This window comes from Paramormyrops kingsleyae, chromosome 7 (genome assembly GCF_048594095.1).
Source record: "Paramormyrops kingsleyae isolate MSU_618 chromosome 7, PKINGS_0.4, whole genome shotgun sequence".
NCBI classification, from domain to species: domain Eukaryota; kingdom Metazoa; phylum Chordata; class Actinopteri; order Osteoglossiformes; family Mormyridae; genus Paramormyrops; species Paramormyrops kingsleyae.
This window is the reverse complement of record NC_132803.1, coordinates 11,558,184-11,575,365: the sequence shown is the minus strand read 5'-3', so window position 1 is coordinate 11,575,365 and position 17,182 is coordinate 11,558,184. Positions and strand designations below refer to the sequence as shown.

The 17,182-nt window shown below is 53.4% G+C and overlaps 1 protein-coding gene across 1 annotated transcript; it reads left to right on the top strand.

Annotated features, from left to right (window-relative positions):
* The first annotated feature begins 519 nt into the window (after nt 1-519).
* On the top strand, nt 520-15,828 carry fgf10a (fibroblast growth factor 10a). The gene is made up of 3 exons (XM_023808325.2): nt 520-1,460; nt 12,898-13,001; nt 14,233-15,828. The coding sequence occupies exons 1-3, from the start codon at nt 1,007-1,009 to the stop codon at nt 14,422-14,424; spliced, it is 750 nt and encodes a 249-aa protein (XP_023664093.1). The 5' UTR covers nt 520-1,006; the 3' UTR covers nt 14,425-15,828.
* The last annotated feature ends 1,354 nt before the right edge of the window (nt 15,829-17,182 follow it).

Below are 17,182 nucleotides of genomic sequence, written 5' to 3'. Positions count from 1 at the left end.
TATGAGACAGTCTTGGGTCGTTGCTGTGGTGTCTCTGATTTCGGTGCACGGGGACACGTGTGTTTGCTTGTGTCGGTCCGTATCTGTCCATGTCACGGACATAGACCGGCCCGGCTGGAGCGCCGAAGCTTCAGAGAAGTGGCCAAGCAGACAGAGGAGTGAAGGAGCTGGGTGAGAAAGAGAATAAATGTAGGGGAATGGGGAGGGGGGTCAGTTCGGGATGGACCTGCTGGCTGAGAGGAGAGGAGAGGAGAGGAGGAGTGGAGGCAAGGGGAGCTAGGAGCAGACGGAGCTCCCTCTCGCTGACGTTTCAGACTCCCTTTTGACCTGCTCCATTTCTCTCTGGGGGAATGAGAATCTGGAGAAGAGGTAGGGAGGGAGGGAGGGAGTGGGAGGTAGTGAGGTGGGGGTAGGGGTGTGAGATAGGGAGAGAGACAGATAGGAGAGGAGGGAAAAAAATCTCTCTCTCTCCCTCTCTCCCTCTCTCTCTCCCTCTCTCTCTCTCTCTCTCTCCCTCTCTCTCACACACACGCAGATCTTCAAAGCCGACTGCTTTTCATAGACTGCCAATTAGCTAAAGAGATTACATCTGGGTTCCCGTGCGGAATACATAAGGTGAGAAGAGTGACACAGCTCAGTCACTCGGGAGGGCAAAGCACACGCGCTCACTCGGCCCGGAGCGGCAGCGGCAGAGACCAGGAGACGTAGAGCAGACAGGCACCCAGGACCCGCGGAGGACGGAAGGACTTTAGTGGGGATTAAACGCTCCTCTTCCCTCTTTCTGGATTCTCCCACTCTCTGAGAAGAATGGAGAGTTTTTTGCTTTGAAAACTTTTTGTTCCTCGTCTGCCCCTCTCTCTCTCTCTCTTTCTCTCCGTCCCGTTCATCATCCAGCCGTGCGTGGAGGCAGCGGCGAACACCCCCCCCCCCCCACGCCACAGCCTGTCCCACTGGAGCGGGACGGGCCGGATCGCCTGACACACGCCGGAGGTGCTCCGAGTTATGGATGTTGACGCATTCCTTTCGGACGCGACGGGAAGCGACTCCGGGAGACCCAGCGGCAGCACGGGGCTTTGCCCCCCGACCCCAGCCCCTTTTCTTCCTGCCTCCCCAGCATGTTCCTTGCCGTGAGGTGCTTGCCGGTCCTCAGAGCTCCAGCACCATGTGGAAATGGAAAGTGAGCCAGGGCAGAGTGGCTCTGTGCTCCCACCTCTCCTGCCTCTCGCTGCTGCTGGTGCTGCTCCTCTGCTCGCTGCCGGTGGCCTGTCACAGCGCCCTGCGCCCCGGCCGCCTGCCCCGCGGCACCAACTCCTCGGTGGTGGTGGGCAGACACGTGCGCAGCTACAACCACTTACAGGGAGATGTCCGACGCCGCAAACTCTTCTCCTTCCAGAAGTTCTTTCTTAGGATTGATAAAAACGGCAAAGTTAACGGCACCAAGAGCAAGGACGACCCGTTCAGTAAGTAGAGCCCGTTCGCCTGCCCGTTCGCCTGCCCGTTCGCCTTCATCCAGAGCGGTTCTGCAAGGACGCTTCTGGGACACGGGGTGACAGGAAAGACGCTCGTGTGAGGCGAGGTGTCTCTGTGTTTTGGCCCGTTCGCACGTCCGGGTTACTTTGGGCTGTCGGAGACAGACTGTTTGTGCTTTGCTGTCCGAGCGCCGGGATATTCAGAGCACAGTGGCTGGAATCAATTACATTTAGTGGAGTTTAGAGAACATTTACATCTCTGTCATGCTGTGCGGGGCTCAATGTCCATGCCAGGGACGCCAGGCTCACGTTCACCACTCATCAACACTCCTAAGGCTGTTATTGATGTTGGAGACAGTGGTGCACCTGATTTCATAGCTATGCGTGTCTGCCAAGAGATCACACTAAACATGCATGTTCTCCTTGTAGAGGCTGTCTGTTCAGAAATCATGCTAAACACGTGTTCTCTTTCTAGAGACTGTGTGTGCAGATATCATGGCAAGCACACATGTTCTCTTTGTAGAGGATGTATTTTCAGAGATCATAGTAAACACACGTGTTTTCTTTGTAACGGCTGTCTGTTCAGAGATCACACTAAACATGCATGTTCTCTTTATAGAGGCTCTCTGTTCAGAAATCATGCTAAACACATGTTCTCTTTGTATAAGCTGTATGTGCAGAGATCACGGTAATCACACGTGTTCTCTTTGTAGAGGCTGTATGTGCAGAGATCACGGTAATCACACGTGTTCTCTTTGTAGAGGCTGTATGTGCAGAGATCACGGTAAGCACACGTGTTCTCTTTGTAGAGGCTGTATGTGCAGAGATCACGGTAAGCACATGTGTTCTCTTTGTAGAGGCTGTATGTGCAGAGATCACAGTAAGCACACGTGGGTCCTTTCCGTTGCTCTTCCCCTCCCTTTCCTTTGCATCATCATGGCTACAGTTGCCCCAGCTGGGGCTCCAGGCTCTGCTAGAGGGGCAGTGCTGCACACCCCCCGGCTCTGAATAAAGGGGGGCGCCGCCATGTGGGGGCCATGTGTAAGCCAGGGCACTGGGGCCCGCAGACGATGGAATTCCAGCACACGGCTGCCACTCCTCTTGCCTGCCCGCCGCTGCCCCCGCCTGCGCCCAGCCGTATGCCAGATCCACACGCCGCCTTTGTGTCATTCCCGCTTGCTGCGCAGTGATGCTGGACTGGAGGGAAAAACACGCCCCGTTCCTGCCTCTCTGTGCCAATGTGCTGCCCCCCCCCCCCCCCCAGAGACCACATGTGCCGACAATGTGGCTGTCATTAACTCCCAGTGACCCCCAGGCACGAGCAATAACAGTAATAGTGTTCCAGACGGTTTCGCTGAGGATTTCTGGGTGGACCTGATGCCGACTAACCAAACGGATACCTAGATCCTGCCCAGAGTCCACAGCTGCGACGAGTGACAGTGAAACCAGCCATTTTTCAGGAGGACCGCTCCAGGTCTCGATGTTTCTCATTACGGCGGGCACTCAGACAGAGAAAGCGAGGGAGAGAGGGAGGGAGAGAGTGAGGGAGGGAGAGAGTGAGGGAGGGAGAGAGTGAGGGAGGGAGAGACTCCCCTCCCAGGTATCCGTGGTGTTCCCGCTGTCCGCAATACGTGCCGCCCACTTGTTAGTCCTGGAAGCTGAATCACACGCTTGACGCTGTGAAGAAGCGGCTGGGACTCGGGAGGAGCAGACATGCCAGCCCTCTGGGCTGGTCCAGCCAGGACCCACCGGACCAGGGAGGAGAATTTCTCAGGAGCGTTTCGGGGGCATTTAAACCACACATACACCCCCCCCCCCCCCCCAGGATATCGCACCTGGTCGAGGCTACAGTAGACATTTCAAAATATATCACGGTCTGTTTATGCCACCCAGTCTGCAATCCCTGTGCGCTGGATCTTTATTTGATTTTGCGGAGAATGAATCCAGGATGGAGAAAGTTCTGCCCCCGTTGCATCATCATGGCCAACGTCTCTGTGGTCTGTCTGACCCCAGGCAGATTGTAGATGGCTGTACATATGCCACATGCCATCCCTGTTGCTCTGTAACATCTATGCAAAGGTGGACATAGGTTAGCTAAGGAGCTGATGCTGGCTGCCCCCCCCCCCCCGCAGAATGACCTGGGAGGGGGCCTTGTCGAGTGTAATGGAGGACGCAAGGAGAGCTGGGAGTGAGAGAGGAGTCTGTGGGGAGGGACGCAGCACCGGGGTGACCTTTACGGACGGCGTCAGCACCACGGGCCCCCGGTCCTGTGGAAGACCCCCCTGCAGTGCACATGCTATACGGCAAAACTACAGCATCGTGCTGTCAGCCTCTGTCTCTGAGCCCGGCGGGATGGCGCACTGTCATTAGCGATTGCTAACGGCATTAAGGTGGGGGCCCGCGGGCTGTGAGTGGCAGGCCGGCAAGTCGGGGGAGAAGTGAGCCCCGGCTCCGGCATTCTGCACTTAATAATGGTGCACGCGTGTTAAATAAAGAACACAGTCTGCCAGTGACACGGTGACACGCCATCAGCTTTGACAAATTATCACCATAACTACAGGATGTCATTAGGGCCGCTTTAAACAAAGCCCTCGTTTTTATTCAGATGGCTTTTCTCCAGAACAATGAACCCCCCCCCCCATATCTGCCGGGGGTTCTCCTCAGGACCCGTCGCTGTCTTCCTCCCTGCCTTTTGTTCTCTGTCCCGGGGAAAAGCTCCGCGGTCGTTTCACTGGCGTGTCCCGTCCGTCACGGGCTGCCTCACAGGGGTTGTCTTTCCTGCGCGGCAAACGGTAACAGGGCAGAATTAAACGCTGTGAGAGGCGCGTCGCCCAGGTGCGACCCTTTGTGTGCTTTGATGTCGCCGTCCGGCCCGGCACTTTCTCGCGATTCCGCCGCTTTCCATAAAAGGCCCGTCTATGTTCCATTTGAAATCCAATCCGGCTTGCATTGTCTGGCCCTCTTTCAGAATCCATCTGCCCAGTATCACTTCTGTCAGCCTCTCCACTCCGGCATCCGTCAGCAGGGGGGCAAACAAATAACCAGTTTACGCCCTGGCTGCAGTCTCGGGGGGGGGGGGGGGGGGGTTTTGGACTGACCCACCCTGAGGAGGCTGGACCCCCCTCCCCTGCCTTGCTGGGCTGTCTCCCCACCATTCTGTACCGCAAAGCCTGCTGGGTAGCAGCCCCCTTGTACAGGAAAGCCTAAATGGGCCTTAATTAGCATCCTCGGGCTCTGACAAGTGATCGAGGATACTTAGCAATTTGAGGTTCAACTGCCGGCTGTCTTGCGGGGTCCAAAGTGCAGGGCTGTCAGGCCTCTGGGCTGTTCATCAGGCAGGGGGGGCAGAGGACGGGGGTGGGCCAGTTTGGTGGCCATTGCATTGACACCCCATTTGGGGTCAGTAGAACGTGGCCTCAGTTTAATTAGGATTACAGACGGCCGCCCATTAACACTAACCGTTTCAAAGTCACCAGCATTTGTCCATGTTGGGGTCGGTTGGGGGGGGTTGAGGGGGGGGGTGGGCAGAGAGTCCAAGCCATCAGCGCAGGCTGTGGGGGGGTATAGCGTGGCCAGTCCCAGTAACACTTATCCCAGAGGCGCTGTCGTTCCTGCTTGTCCGTATTGTCGACTGCACGGCTGACCTCTCAGGGATGCGTATGCAGCGAGGACAAGGCAAAAGAAGCATACCGCTGGGGGGGGGGCCAGCCTGCATTCACTGCTCGAGTTTGACCAGTAATCAAAAAGACATGCATTTTAAAACAATTATTATCCAAGATTAGGGGGGATCTTTCACTGTGTTTGTGCACAGGGCCAAATTAAAATTTGGTTGTTTCTGAAAGGCAGTTCTAGCGGTCAGTGTTAGTGTGTCAGGCAGGAAACTTCTAATCGTCAGCTTGTTTACTGCACGGGAATATTTGTTATAATCCCCTTATCGGCCCAAGCTGCAATCATACTGTATTTTCCCGAGGAATAATGTTCAGTGATTAAAAGCAGTCGGCCTGATCTCAGATGTGCCCTCAAATTGATATGAATATCACATGATGGAAAAAGTATTTCCTGCAGATATTTAACGTATCGGACGTGCCTAATCTTGTTTTCCATTGTTCTCCTCATTTTTAATGATCTTATTTGTTTATTTGCTGTTGTTTTGACTCAGATACTTGCCCCTGTGGGCTGTTAGTGTTGTCAGATCTGATCTGCTAATCTGTAAATCAGCTAATATGGTGTGTTTGCTGGCCAATCAGATGTGGCTCCTGACATTAATTCCTCGAATAACTGGATACCACGGCCTTGAACGAGATCTTTCCCCGAATTCCCTGTCAAACACAGATGGCTTTTCTCCTCCTTAGTCTGTGAAAGCCCAGTGCGGTTGGTCAGTCAGTCTCCGCTAGATGCTGCAGATCACGTTCCGAGGAGCTGCATCACACCAGATCGCAGGAAAGGGATTCGGGATCAGAAGTCAGATGCGAGCAGTCGGATGCCGCGTGCTGCACCCTGGCCGCTTACCCTGTCTCGCTCTAGCCCCGGTCTCCCCGCCGTCTCCCTTCCTGACCTCTGACCTCTGACGCCCAGCAGATTCCTGCAGCCATCTCCCAGCAGTGGGGGGGGGGGGGAAATTCCCCATGCTGGACTGCCCGTGTGGGGGGGGGCGGATACGGGCCTGCAGCTCCTCACTTTCTCGTCACACTAAATCACTGGTCCTCCGCCGCTTCATGCCTGCTCTTTCCTCCCTCGTACCTTCTTGTATATTAATCGTTTCCCCCGCTTTGCTGGTGTGCTCCATCTACACACCCTAAAGCCAGGTGGGGACTTGATCTGTGTCAGGCTCGCTGCTTTTGGCTGCTTCGCCCCCCCATGCCTGTAAATATGGAGGCACCCATGTAGAGTCCCTCCCCAGCCCCTGCAAGATAGAGAATCTGTACTTCCAAGTGCCATATACATGCCAATACATACTATACTTGGCGTATGCATGAAGGTACAGCGGTCAAACAGCATTTTTCCTTTTGATGTCCTCTGGCCCTCTTCCGTTGGCAGAGTGGCAGTCAGCCGTACGTATCCATCACCATCTGGAGGTTTGCAGTGCCGTCGGACCCAGTCCTCTGATGGCGCTCACCCACATAGTGACTCACCAACGCTGCTTTCGCACGTGTAACCGAGTGCGGTCGGGCACGGTCGTGTCGGATGATTTTTGTGGTTTGACTGTGGTCATGGCTGTGGCCCCCGTGGTCATTGCCTAACTTTCCCTGATTGTGCACACGTAAGTTTGCTTGTGTGTGCGTGACCTATTTTGGGGAAGATCCTCCTCCCCTTTGGGTCATTACCTCAGTGTGCATGGAGCTCATTAGAGGGGGGATGGAAGGTCAGCAGACACTCTATCCATCTCAGCCAATCAGCTCATCAGCACGTGACCGACTTAACCAATGAAAACCTTCACCATAAAGTCGTATTCGTTCGCAGGAGCATCTTTCGTCTGTCCATCTGAGTCACATGCTCCCACGGCTCTGGCATGACCGAGCTGCAGCCCGTGTCTTCTGGCCCCTGCCCACCCCCACCCCCCAGTCCCCGAAACCTCAGATACGTGGGACCAGATGTATGGCTGACCTCTGACCCCCATTAGCTTAATGAGAGTACCATTTGTGCCAGGCGCGGTGAAAGACAGAAATGGCATCCTCTGGCCCCGGTGTCTGCTGTGAAAACGGCCAGGCCACGGCTGGGAGCAGCTCCTCCTTACCCCGCGGACTGGACTGGTCAAGCTCTCAGACCATAGGGAGGCCCACAGGCACGTTGATCTGAACTTATTCATATTAGTGCCCATAGCCTAGGCCTGCCCGCCCCCCCCGACACACACACAAACACTTTGTTGTTCAGATTCTCCACATTTTTGGGCTTTTGTGTCTTGTTCACACACAGAACGGAGCAGGCCTCTGACAAACTCTTCTCTCGCTTTTTGTTTCCCGTGGTCAGTGTATTCGCCCATAGTGGGGATTTTTCTGTGGCCAGCCTGGAGCTTGCGGTCACTCCTGTCCTCCTCCTCCGCTCCTCGCGCACGTCTCGTTTTTCAGCTAATCCCGCAGTCCGTGGCTTAATTCACAGCGGCGTCAATCACCAGTGCAGCGGAACATTCTGGAAATAAGCTACAGATTTCCCCGATTCACCGCATTGAATAGCTCCCGGCCGGCCCTGGACCTGCGTGCGAGCTCTCGCATTCTCCGGCCCATTGCACCCGACCACCAGCATGTCCAGATGGCATGCCTGTGTGTGAGGCTCCCGGTCCGGTCCGGGCTGCAGGCCCGTCGCCTTCCGGACCCGTCAGATCCCAGTCGATACCGAGGTGCTGCTGTGCCTGGCTGTCATCATGTCCATGCCCCCTCCTTCCCCGCAAACCGCCTGGCACTTGAAGTGTCCTCCTTCCAAACCGCCCTGCCACTTCAGTCCTTTTGAGAGTGGCGGGGTGCCATTTGGTGGCTACAGTGGGCCAGGCCAAAACGGACCGGGCCCCTGTCACAGAGACATTGTCGTCAGGAGCTTCATCTGTCTCTCATCAGCACTGGTTTTAGCCCCTCTGTCAATCGGGCACCCGCAAGCGCAGACTCACTAGTTCAGGGACATCACCTAAGGTCACTTCTATCTTGCACCAAGGAGTGCCGCCCAGCTGTGACTACAGCAATCTATCGCCTGACAACTCTGAGGGGATTGACCCAGCACGGCCGATGCACCAGCCAGTGTGCTAACCTGCAAGCTAACACATGTGCTAATCCATGCACTAGCCAGTGTGCTAACCTGCAAGCTAACACATGTGCTAATCCATGCACTAGCCAGTGTGCTAACCTGCGCACTAACTCATATGCTACCTCATGCAGTAACCAGTGTGCTGACCTGGACATTAGCACATGTGCTAACCCTTGCACTAGCCAGCATGCTAACAGCATTTTAACATAGCAATGGCAGTGAATATGGTGAAGCCAGTGCTGTGTTTGTTCGTAGGTACAGCCGACTTGTGGCTGCAGGGGCCTCCCCCACCTGACCCCCCGAGCGTGCAGTGGGAGGGGGGGGGGATGTAGGAGAAGGAGCAGCAGGGCCGCTTTTAAGGAGCAGGCAGGAATGCCGCGTAATTACCCACTGCGTGTGTGTGAGAGGGTGGGGGCAGTCCTCAGGCAACTGGTGACTGAACCAGGAGTCCTGGATCTTATCCGCCACAGATCCCATATCCCACCCCCGCTGCTTTACTGGCCTCTAATTCGGCTGGTTCCCACACCGAGGCCCCCCTTCCCAGCACCATGGGTGCCTGTGCTGACATTTAGATTGGTGGGGTGGGGGGTTGGACCTGGAGTCTGTTGGCTGCCACATTGATGTGTATGTGCAGGGTGGGGGTGGAGGGGGACTTGCACGGACACACATTTCTCACTCACAAGAAACCAGCCAGACCCAAAGCTGTGTCTGCGGTGATGTCCTGTAGATGTTCCTATGATTTGGTGACATTTTCATTATGCATCTTTTGCTCAGCTTTGCTATAAAATACAACGAAACGTTCTAGCACTAACATTGGGCAACTCTCACCGCATATGGCGTGTTGCTTGTTTAACATCCTGGGTGTTCTTCACATAGAAGACACGTTGCTGAATTTATGTTCATTAAAATGCCTTGGAATCAGTACATATTTATCTTCATCTTGCTGTGTGAAGAGAACATTTATAGAAGTGCGTTTGATTTTGGGTAGTTTGCTGCCATCTAGGGGCAGGGAGGACCAATACCTGGAATGTGTGTTTCTGTGTGCAGACCGATGTCTGTGTTTTGTTTAGTTTTGTGTTTTTGCATTTGCCTGAGTATCTGGAGCTGGTTTAAGTGTTCCCAGCCAAGATGAAATTGCGTGCAGCTTGGCAGTGTGGTATCAATGTATCTTCTAAGGAAACGGAAAAACCGTAAAGAAAATGTAGTTGAACTAAAATAAAAAATGAAATTACTGGTTTCTTAAAGTAATACGATACAGAGAGGAACTGCCAGTCAGGCAGAGGGACAGGGCCACATTGCAATACTCTGGGGCCTGAATGGGAGGTCCTCACACCTCACGGTTTTCTGTGCTTCCCAACAGATCAAAATGAGTGTGGCCTGAACTATGCCCGATTAAAAAAAAAAAAAAAAAAGGATACGTAAGAATAAGTGTGTGTGTGTGTGGGGGGGGCAGCCTTCCAGCAGCTCAATAAAGTATATTCTGTTAGCAAACAGCATCAAAAAAGGGGAAGTAGAATAAATATTATTTTGTCCCGACTTCGGGGAAAGTTTAATATAACAGAAATGAAAAATTCCATGAGTTTCACTGAGCTGACACATCTCTCTCTCTCTTTTTATTTTTTAACAAACTCATGTTGTTTGTGTTGCACACACGTAGATCTCACTGAGGAGCTGCCTGTGGGCCTTTCAGGCAGATCCAGTTAAACTGTGGCCCCCCAGCCCTGGGCCAGGAGGCGGGCTCTGCCGGGAAGCCGGCCTAGGACTGAGAGCCTGATCAAAGGGCTCGGTCCCGTCACCAGCAGTACGGCGCAGGCGGCCTCCACGGGGACCTTAATGAGGATGCTGGTTCTTTTAACGGCAAGGGAGGGGGCTATGTGGTGGGGGGGGGTGACTGAGAAAGAGCTGCTGTCGCAGGACGGCAATCGGCATTCCCAGGATGATTCTAATGCTGTTACATGCTTGTTGAACAAGGCAGGACAAATATAGAGGCTGCCAAGTTCCAAAAAATACACGTTATCCCCCCCCCCCATTTCTCACTCCAACAGCTCACAGTCTCCAGACCACACTGTCTCATCGCAAGGGGGCATCTCCCTTCCTCCCGGCCCCCGATCTAACTGTCCCACTATGTGATATTGTAATCCCCCGTCCCCCCGTCCGTGGTTTCAGACCACCAGCTGAGTACGCTCACTCAGCTAGATCTCCACGCTCTGTGGGACTTCCACCTGACCTTTGACCCGCAGTCCTGAGTCAACCAGTGGGGATGCAGGCGAGAGGAAGGGCTGGCTATAGAGCTCCTCCTCGCAGGTCAAAGGTGAAGGTCGGGGCACCCTGAAGAACTTTTTGCAAAAACACAGTGAGGCTGCCTTCATAATACTAGTTGGAAGCCGGCGTGTTCTTACCTGGAAGGTTGTGGGTTAGCTGGCGTTCAGAGAGCCTGCAGGCCCCAGTCAAGGATGTGAAACAGCACGGGGCGTAATTACTCTCTGTGTTTGGAAAGCCTTAGTGGAAAATGCTATGCCAGCCGCACGGACGATTACACTGGTCAGCCCAAGTGATCCCAGCAGTAACTGGAAGCGAAACACAGAAAGGAAAACAAGAGTTACGGTTTAAACTACCCTCAATCTCTCTCTGCACTCTGAGGGTTAAATTAACCAGTAAATTGAACTGGGTGGCATTTGGATTTTGTGTGTGTGTGCCTTATAAACACTGTTCCAGATGCAGATGTTCCTCTTTGTAACGTCAGAAGAATGTTGATGGTGGAGAACACAGACACTCTTCTGCGTTAACAAACGTGGCTGTTCCATTCTAGGTAGGGGCCATAAAAATGTTTCTGTGCGTTTAAAGTCGGCCGGCACAGAGGAGGGCAGGAGCAGCTGGTACTGGGGAGAGGGAGAGAAAGAGGGAGAGGTGGAGAGAGGGGAGGAGAGAGGGGGGGGGGGGAGAATTAGAGGGAAAGAAGAGGGGAGAGGAGAGAGAAAGAGGTAGAGAAGGGGGAGGGGGAGAGAGAGGGAGAGAAGGGGAAGAGGGAGAGAAATTGTGAGAAGGAAGAAGGGGGTGAAAGGGAAGGAGAGAGAGAGAAAGAGGGAGAGAGGGAAGGAGAGGAGAGCATTACTCAGCTGAGCAGTGCTGCTTGCATGGGTACCTGGTATGTGCAGACCTTCTATCCCGGCTTTGGGTCCATTGAATGCCACAGCCATCAGCATCCTGCGTTTTAGGCCCGTTTACCTGCAAATTGGCCAACCATCCTGGTGCTCACCACATCAAACATACCCACAACAGGTGATTCAGATCTCCCTCCCCCAGCCAGCCTGCAGGCTCTGTGTGTGTGTCCCTGCACTCCTACACAGGTGTGTGCTCTCCCACCGCCCCAGCTCTCGGTCTGTACCGGTGGGCCATCAGGTGCCCCCTAATCCCCCTGTCCCATCCTCTCAGCGCTCTCCCACCTGTCAGTCCCCCTTGTTCAGGAACCCGAGGCAGGGAGCAGGGCCTGGGGCGGCCCGGGTCACCTTACATGCCGCTCAATGGTTGGAACCCGATCCACAGGGGCTGGCGGGTCCTCAGATCCTGAATAAAACAGCCTGTGTGATCCGCGTGTCTAACTACAGGGCCGCTCGCTGCCGCTGCTGCCAGGTGTGGGCTGGGATGGCCCAGGCCGGCAGCCGGAGAACTCATGTCTCACTCAAGCCCCATAATCCAGCTGGTCCGTGCCTCGGACCTGCTGTAATGAAACCGGCATGACAGAGTCCGACGCTCATTTCTGAATGTGAGTCTTCTGAGCACCATTGTCAAGTTATAAAAGGGTGCAGTGCGTGTGGTATTGAACCAATTTCTGGGTGATCCTGGTTTGTTTTAAATCAGCTCATGGATGTGCTTGTGGTTAGCAGGCTGATGCCTTGTGGCACCCCCCCCCCCCCCCCCACTCCCGAGTCAGGATCTGCGGGACCGTCGGCTTGCTGGGCCCCTGACATACCTGCCCGCCTCTCAAAGTGAAACGGCCCCTGCAATTAACTTCTGATCAAAGGTTCTCGGGCCCCTCCCATCCCGTTAACCCCCCCCCCACCACCACCAAAGTGACAGCCTCTTGAAAGGACTGTAAAAGTCACACAGGTTCGGGGGGCGGGGGAGCCAGGGAGGCACGCCCCAAGGAAGTCGTTCCTTCAGCCAACATGGCCATCTTGTGAATGTGAGTGACATCACTAAGTTAAACTCCCTGCTAAACAAAAATGAGCAGGAACTCTGACTGGTGAAGGATGTCAATTCCTCCATTAGCGGTGCTGGGCCTTGGCTGGTTGACAAACGCGAGATCACAGACAAATTGAAGCGTTTGTGAATGTGCCAGATCTTTCTGGAACATGCTGTATGGTGAGGTTTTATTACAGGATGAAAGTGGCATAGCCCTAAATGTCACATGGTAATTTAGCAATGACCAATGAGGAGCTGCGCTCACATTCGGGCTCCGGCAGCCCTCTGCAGATACGCTGAGAGCATTTCTGAGCAGGCAGCATTTGAGCATGCTGTCTTCAGGACCCTTGGGGGTTAACACGCTTACCATGCCACGGAGACCAAGCTGCCCTCATAGAATCTGGCCTGAAAGGTAGCTGCTCTGCTCATGTAAAATACCAGGTTCTGATCACGGTAAAGGCTATGAGTTTGCACATAGCTAACGGGTTGCTCTCCTCTGTCCCCTGTCCTGCAGGTATCCTAGAGATCAAGTCTGTCGAAGTGGGAGTGGTGGCTATCAAGGGGCTGAGTAGCAACTACTACCTGGCCATCAACAAGAAGGGCGAGCTGTACGGCTCGGTGAGTGCGTCGCATGCCATCCCGTCGGCCACATACTGTGCACACTCACCCCCATCCCTACGGGATCCCTACGAGATCAGGTGAAAGTGAATCCCCAGAAAATATAGGACGACCAACGACACCGGTCTGAAAACAGGACCGTTCTGTTTATGCAATAAAGAGGTTGACGCAGTTATGTGGTTGACACAATAATGCAGTTTATGCGGCAACGTGGTTGACGCAATAATGCAGTTGACTCAGTAATGTGGTCAACACAGTAATTCTATTGATGCAGTGAAACTGATTTATGCAGTAATGTGATCAATGCAGTAATGCAGTTTACACAGTAAAGGGGTCGACACAGTGATGCTGTTTCACAGTAATGCAGTCAACACAGTAATGCGGTTTACATGGTAATGCACTTTACGCAGTAATGCAGTCGACGCAGTAATGCGGTTCATGCAGTATGCCAGATACAGCCTCTGTGTTCCTCAGGTCAACCTGCCCCCCCCCCCCCGATTCGCGGCTGATACCGTACTGGGAAACACTGTGTCCTGTTCTTCCTAAAAAAAAAAAGTGCCTTGTGATGGTTTTAAAGGACAGTTCCACTTCACTGCACTTGAATGAACCCTCACCAAAGTGGGCTTTGGTGGGGGGCAGGGCCTTCCCATGAATAGCACCATGCTGGTACTTACCTCCATTCAGAAGCAGGCAACATTATCCAGGGCTTCACCTGCCTTCAAAGCGCGAGCGCGACCCGCCTGACACTGCTCCCTGCCAGGGAAACTCGAGCCGTCTGCCCGCCCATTCTTCTCCATCTCTCCCTCGTCCCCCCCTTTTGTATTGTGTGTGTCGCGAATGTTACATCTCAGTTCCACAGCCCCAAGACACGCAAACATTCCACAGCAGGGGGGAGGGTCAGCGGGGCGCTTTACTCTTACGGGTGACAACACGGTCTCGTCCATGTCTGTCTTTCCCCTCCGTCTGCACCTCCTCACCTCACGTCCTCGCAGCAGGGTTTGGAAAGGCTCAGTGAGGGCCGTGTCTGTCACGGTGTGCCTGTACCCAGCATCCTCTGGGGCTTCGCTGTCCTCCACTCAGGATAAAGGTCAAAGGTTACTCGTGTTCAACCACTAAGGCCTTCACTGATGCTGAGACACCATGAGAGTTGGCTACTTCAGGCAGGCTTTAGAGCTGTAACTCTAACCATAACCACATAGCTCTAACCCTAACTGTGACCTCCATGTTTCAGAGGGACTTCAGCCCGGACTGCAAGCTGAAGGAGCGGATAGAGGAGAACGGCTACAACACCTACGCCTCGGCAGAGTGGCGCAACAAGAAGAAGGCCATGTTCGTGGGCCTGATGGCCAATGGCAAGCCCATGCGGGGCAAGAAGACACGGCGGAAAAACACAGCCACACACTTCCTGCCCATTGTGGTGTAGCTTGCGGCCAGCGTGCCCAAGCGGGACTCCAGCACCACCGGCGGGGGCTGCACAGGACACGCCCGCATCACCTGACCCAGCGCCGAGAGGAGAGGGATGGTCTTTGCATGCCACGCAATTTGGAAACAACAAATGGACAAAATTCAGAAGCGGAGGATGCGAGAGGGATCCCCCATTAGCGTGCACGGGTGGCCCACACGGCGATGCATACTGGAAGCTGCTGGCAGGGACGGGGGTGGGACTCTGCCCCCCCCCCCCCGACGCACTGGTTGGGTCACTCCCATGGGTCTCTCCACCTTAATTTCCTGACTGCGTTTCAATAAATTATTTATTTTATGTGATATTTAAAGAAAGAAACTGAATCGCGGTTCAAAGCAATGCCGTTCCCATGCCCCTCCTTTGCCATACGTCTGCCGTGTTCGGCAGGCGATCCCACAGGATGAGTGGCCCGGAGCTCGGCGCTGGCGGTCCTTAGGGACGAGTCCCATTAGGCCGCCATGACGCCCAGCACACGCGTCTCTCTGAAGGCGCCGCCTTTGCCTGTAAGGGCCCCACATAACATCAGCGGCAACCAGAGCTCCGAAAATAAGCATCCTGTACGAGCCCCACCTCAGAGCCCAGTGCATCCTGCATGGCTGGTTGTTACCCAGACCAAAGATCTCCAAGGGCTGTGCGGAAGAGAGGAAGGGGGATGCATCCATTGAGTCACTAGTAGTGTCAGCCCAGGCTTAAGGAGCAAAGCAGCAGCAGGTTGCCGTGGCCGCGGGCCGAGGTCCACTGTCCCCTCACCGTGTAGATATCGCCTCATAATGATCATATAATTCTGCATTATTGTACTGATCCTGCCATCTAACTTCATAATTTGTTGTTTAAATGTCTGACTTATTTGAGTTGTTTGGGAGCTGTACTTCTGTTCTTTTTTTTAAAGAAAGTGTTGTTTTTTAAAGAGTGAAATATATTTAAAGTATAACTCTATGGAATGCATTTTTATGGCTCCATTGTAAGTTATTGTTATTTACTGTTGGATCAGCACTTCGCTCTTGGTGGAGAAGACTGCCCCCCCTCCCACGCAGCCCTGCCTACTTCATATTCCCGCCTTCCCATCAGGCCTTGGGGTAACAGCTATGCAGACACCCCCACACTCCATCCCCATCAACCCTTTGGGCGACATAGGCGGCCGCCTAGGGTGCCATATTCTGGGGGGTGCTGACCTGGACCCCAGCCGAGGAGATCATCCAAGACAAAGTGAAACTGGGGCAGTGAAGTTTGCCTAGGCTGCCCCACAGGCTTCTACCAGCACGACCCACAATTTCCTGGGCCTGATCAAAGTATATCTGTGCTTTTAATCTGTGGTGTTCGGGTCGGGGGGGGGGGGTCCTCTGGTTAAGCTGTATAACACCTGTATGAAATATATCACCATGTGTAATTAAATTCAGTTTGCTTTCCTGCCTCGTTAATCTGCACTTCCTCGCACTGGGCCCAGTGTCCTGGCATTACTGGTGTTATCCACAGGAAAACATTTGCTCAGGAAAAAAAAAAAAAAACACAATTAGAACATGGTGCAAATCAAGAGCAACACTAAAAACAATCTTCTGTTCTCCAAAAAGGTACTGATAACTTGTTGGATGATTAGATGAACACCGCTTCAGTTCCCAAACCTCTCCTCAGGGGCACCTCAACCTTTCCATTTATTCGTTAGATTTGCCACCAGCTCACTTATTTAATTAATTAGTTAAATAGCTCAATGAGGTATTGATTAGCTGTACGAGGTGTGCCAGTGCTCACGTCAAACCCTGTCGCACTTTGACAGACATAATATCATGGTTTTACACCAACATGAAGATCATTTAAACATAATTTTCTTAGACTGCCTAAGGCGTTTGCACATTGCTGTATGTGAAACTGCATACATCATTTAAATAGAATGTCCTTTTGGTTGTTAATAAATGTTCTCCGTTATGGCAGTATCATGGCTCGTCAAAATGAACCAACATGGCCGCCCAGCATGTCCTGCAGGATTAACACTAATTAAAAGTGACCCCCACCGTGAATCACAGCCAAACACCTGATGGCTCCGAACACCTGAACATGCCCCCCTGCCCCCTGAGTAACAGATGGGCAGCCCCGGACCAAGATTCTCCTGACTGGACAGAGGTCTGCTTCTCACACCTCCCTGTCTGACCCAAAGTGTTCTGGGACTATCCGGGCAATAACCTGGGTGGGGGGGTGGGTGATGTCACACTTAATTAGAATTAGCTTATAAACAGCCATGAAATATTTATGTTAACAGCAGAGGCACTGGTCCATAATTTTAACAAGAAGGAGCAAGTTTGAAGGAGGGCTGAGGTCAGCTCATGTTTAGCTGATCAACACGTCCTTGTGGAGAGAGTTAAGGGGGAATCGAGTGCCCCAGATTTACAGCCACAGATTGAGGCAAAACCTCAGAAGCAGGAGGTCTCTGCTCTGTCGATGCAAGGAGAAGCACATTGAAGCAGGCAAAGGTCAGGATGAGGACTGAACACAAACACATGTCCTGTCCCAGGATACAGGAAACTGCAGAAAGAGCACATTCATGATGGGTAGTAATGTTAACAGCTGACAGCATGACACCGTAAACAAAGTGCAGAGGCAGCAGAAGAGTCCCAACAACAGAGCTGAGCTCTGAGCACCCATACCAGGGCCCAGGCAGACCAAACCCAGGCCACAGCCATACCAGGGCCCAGGCAGACCAAACCCAGGCCACAGCCATACCAGGGCC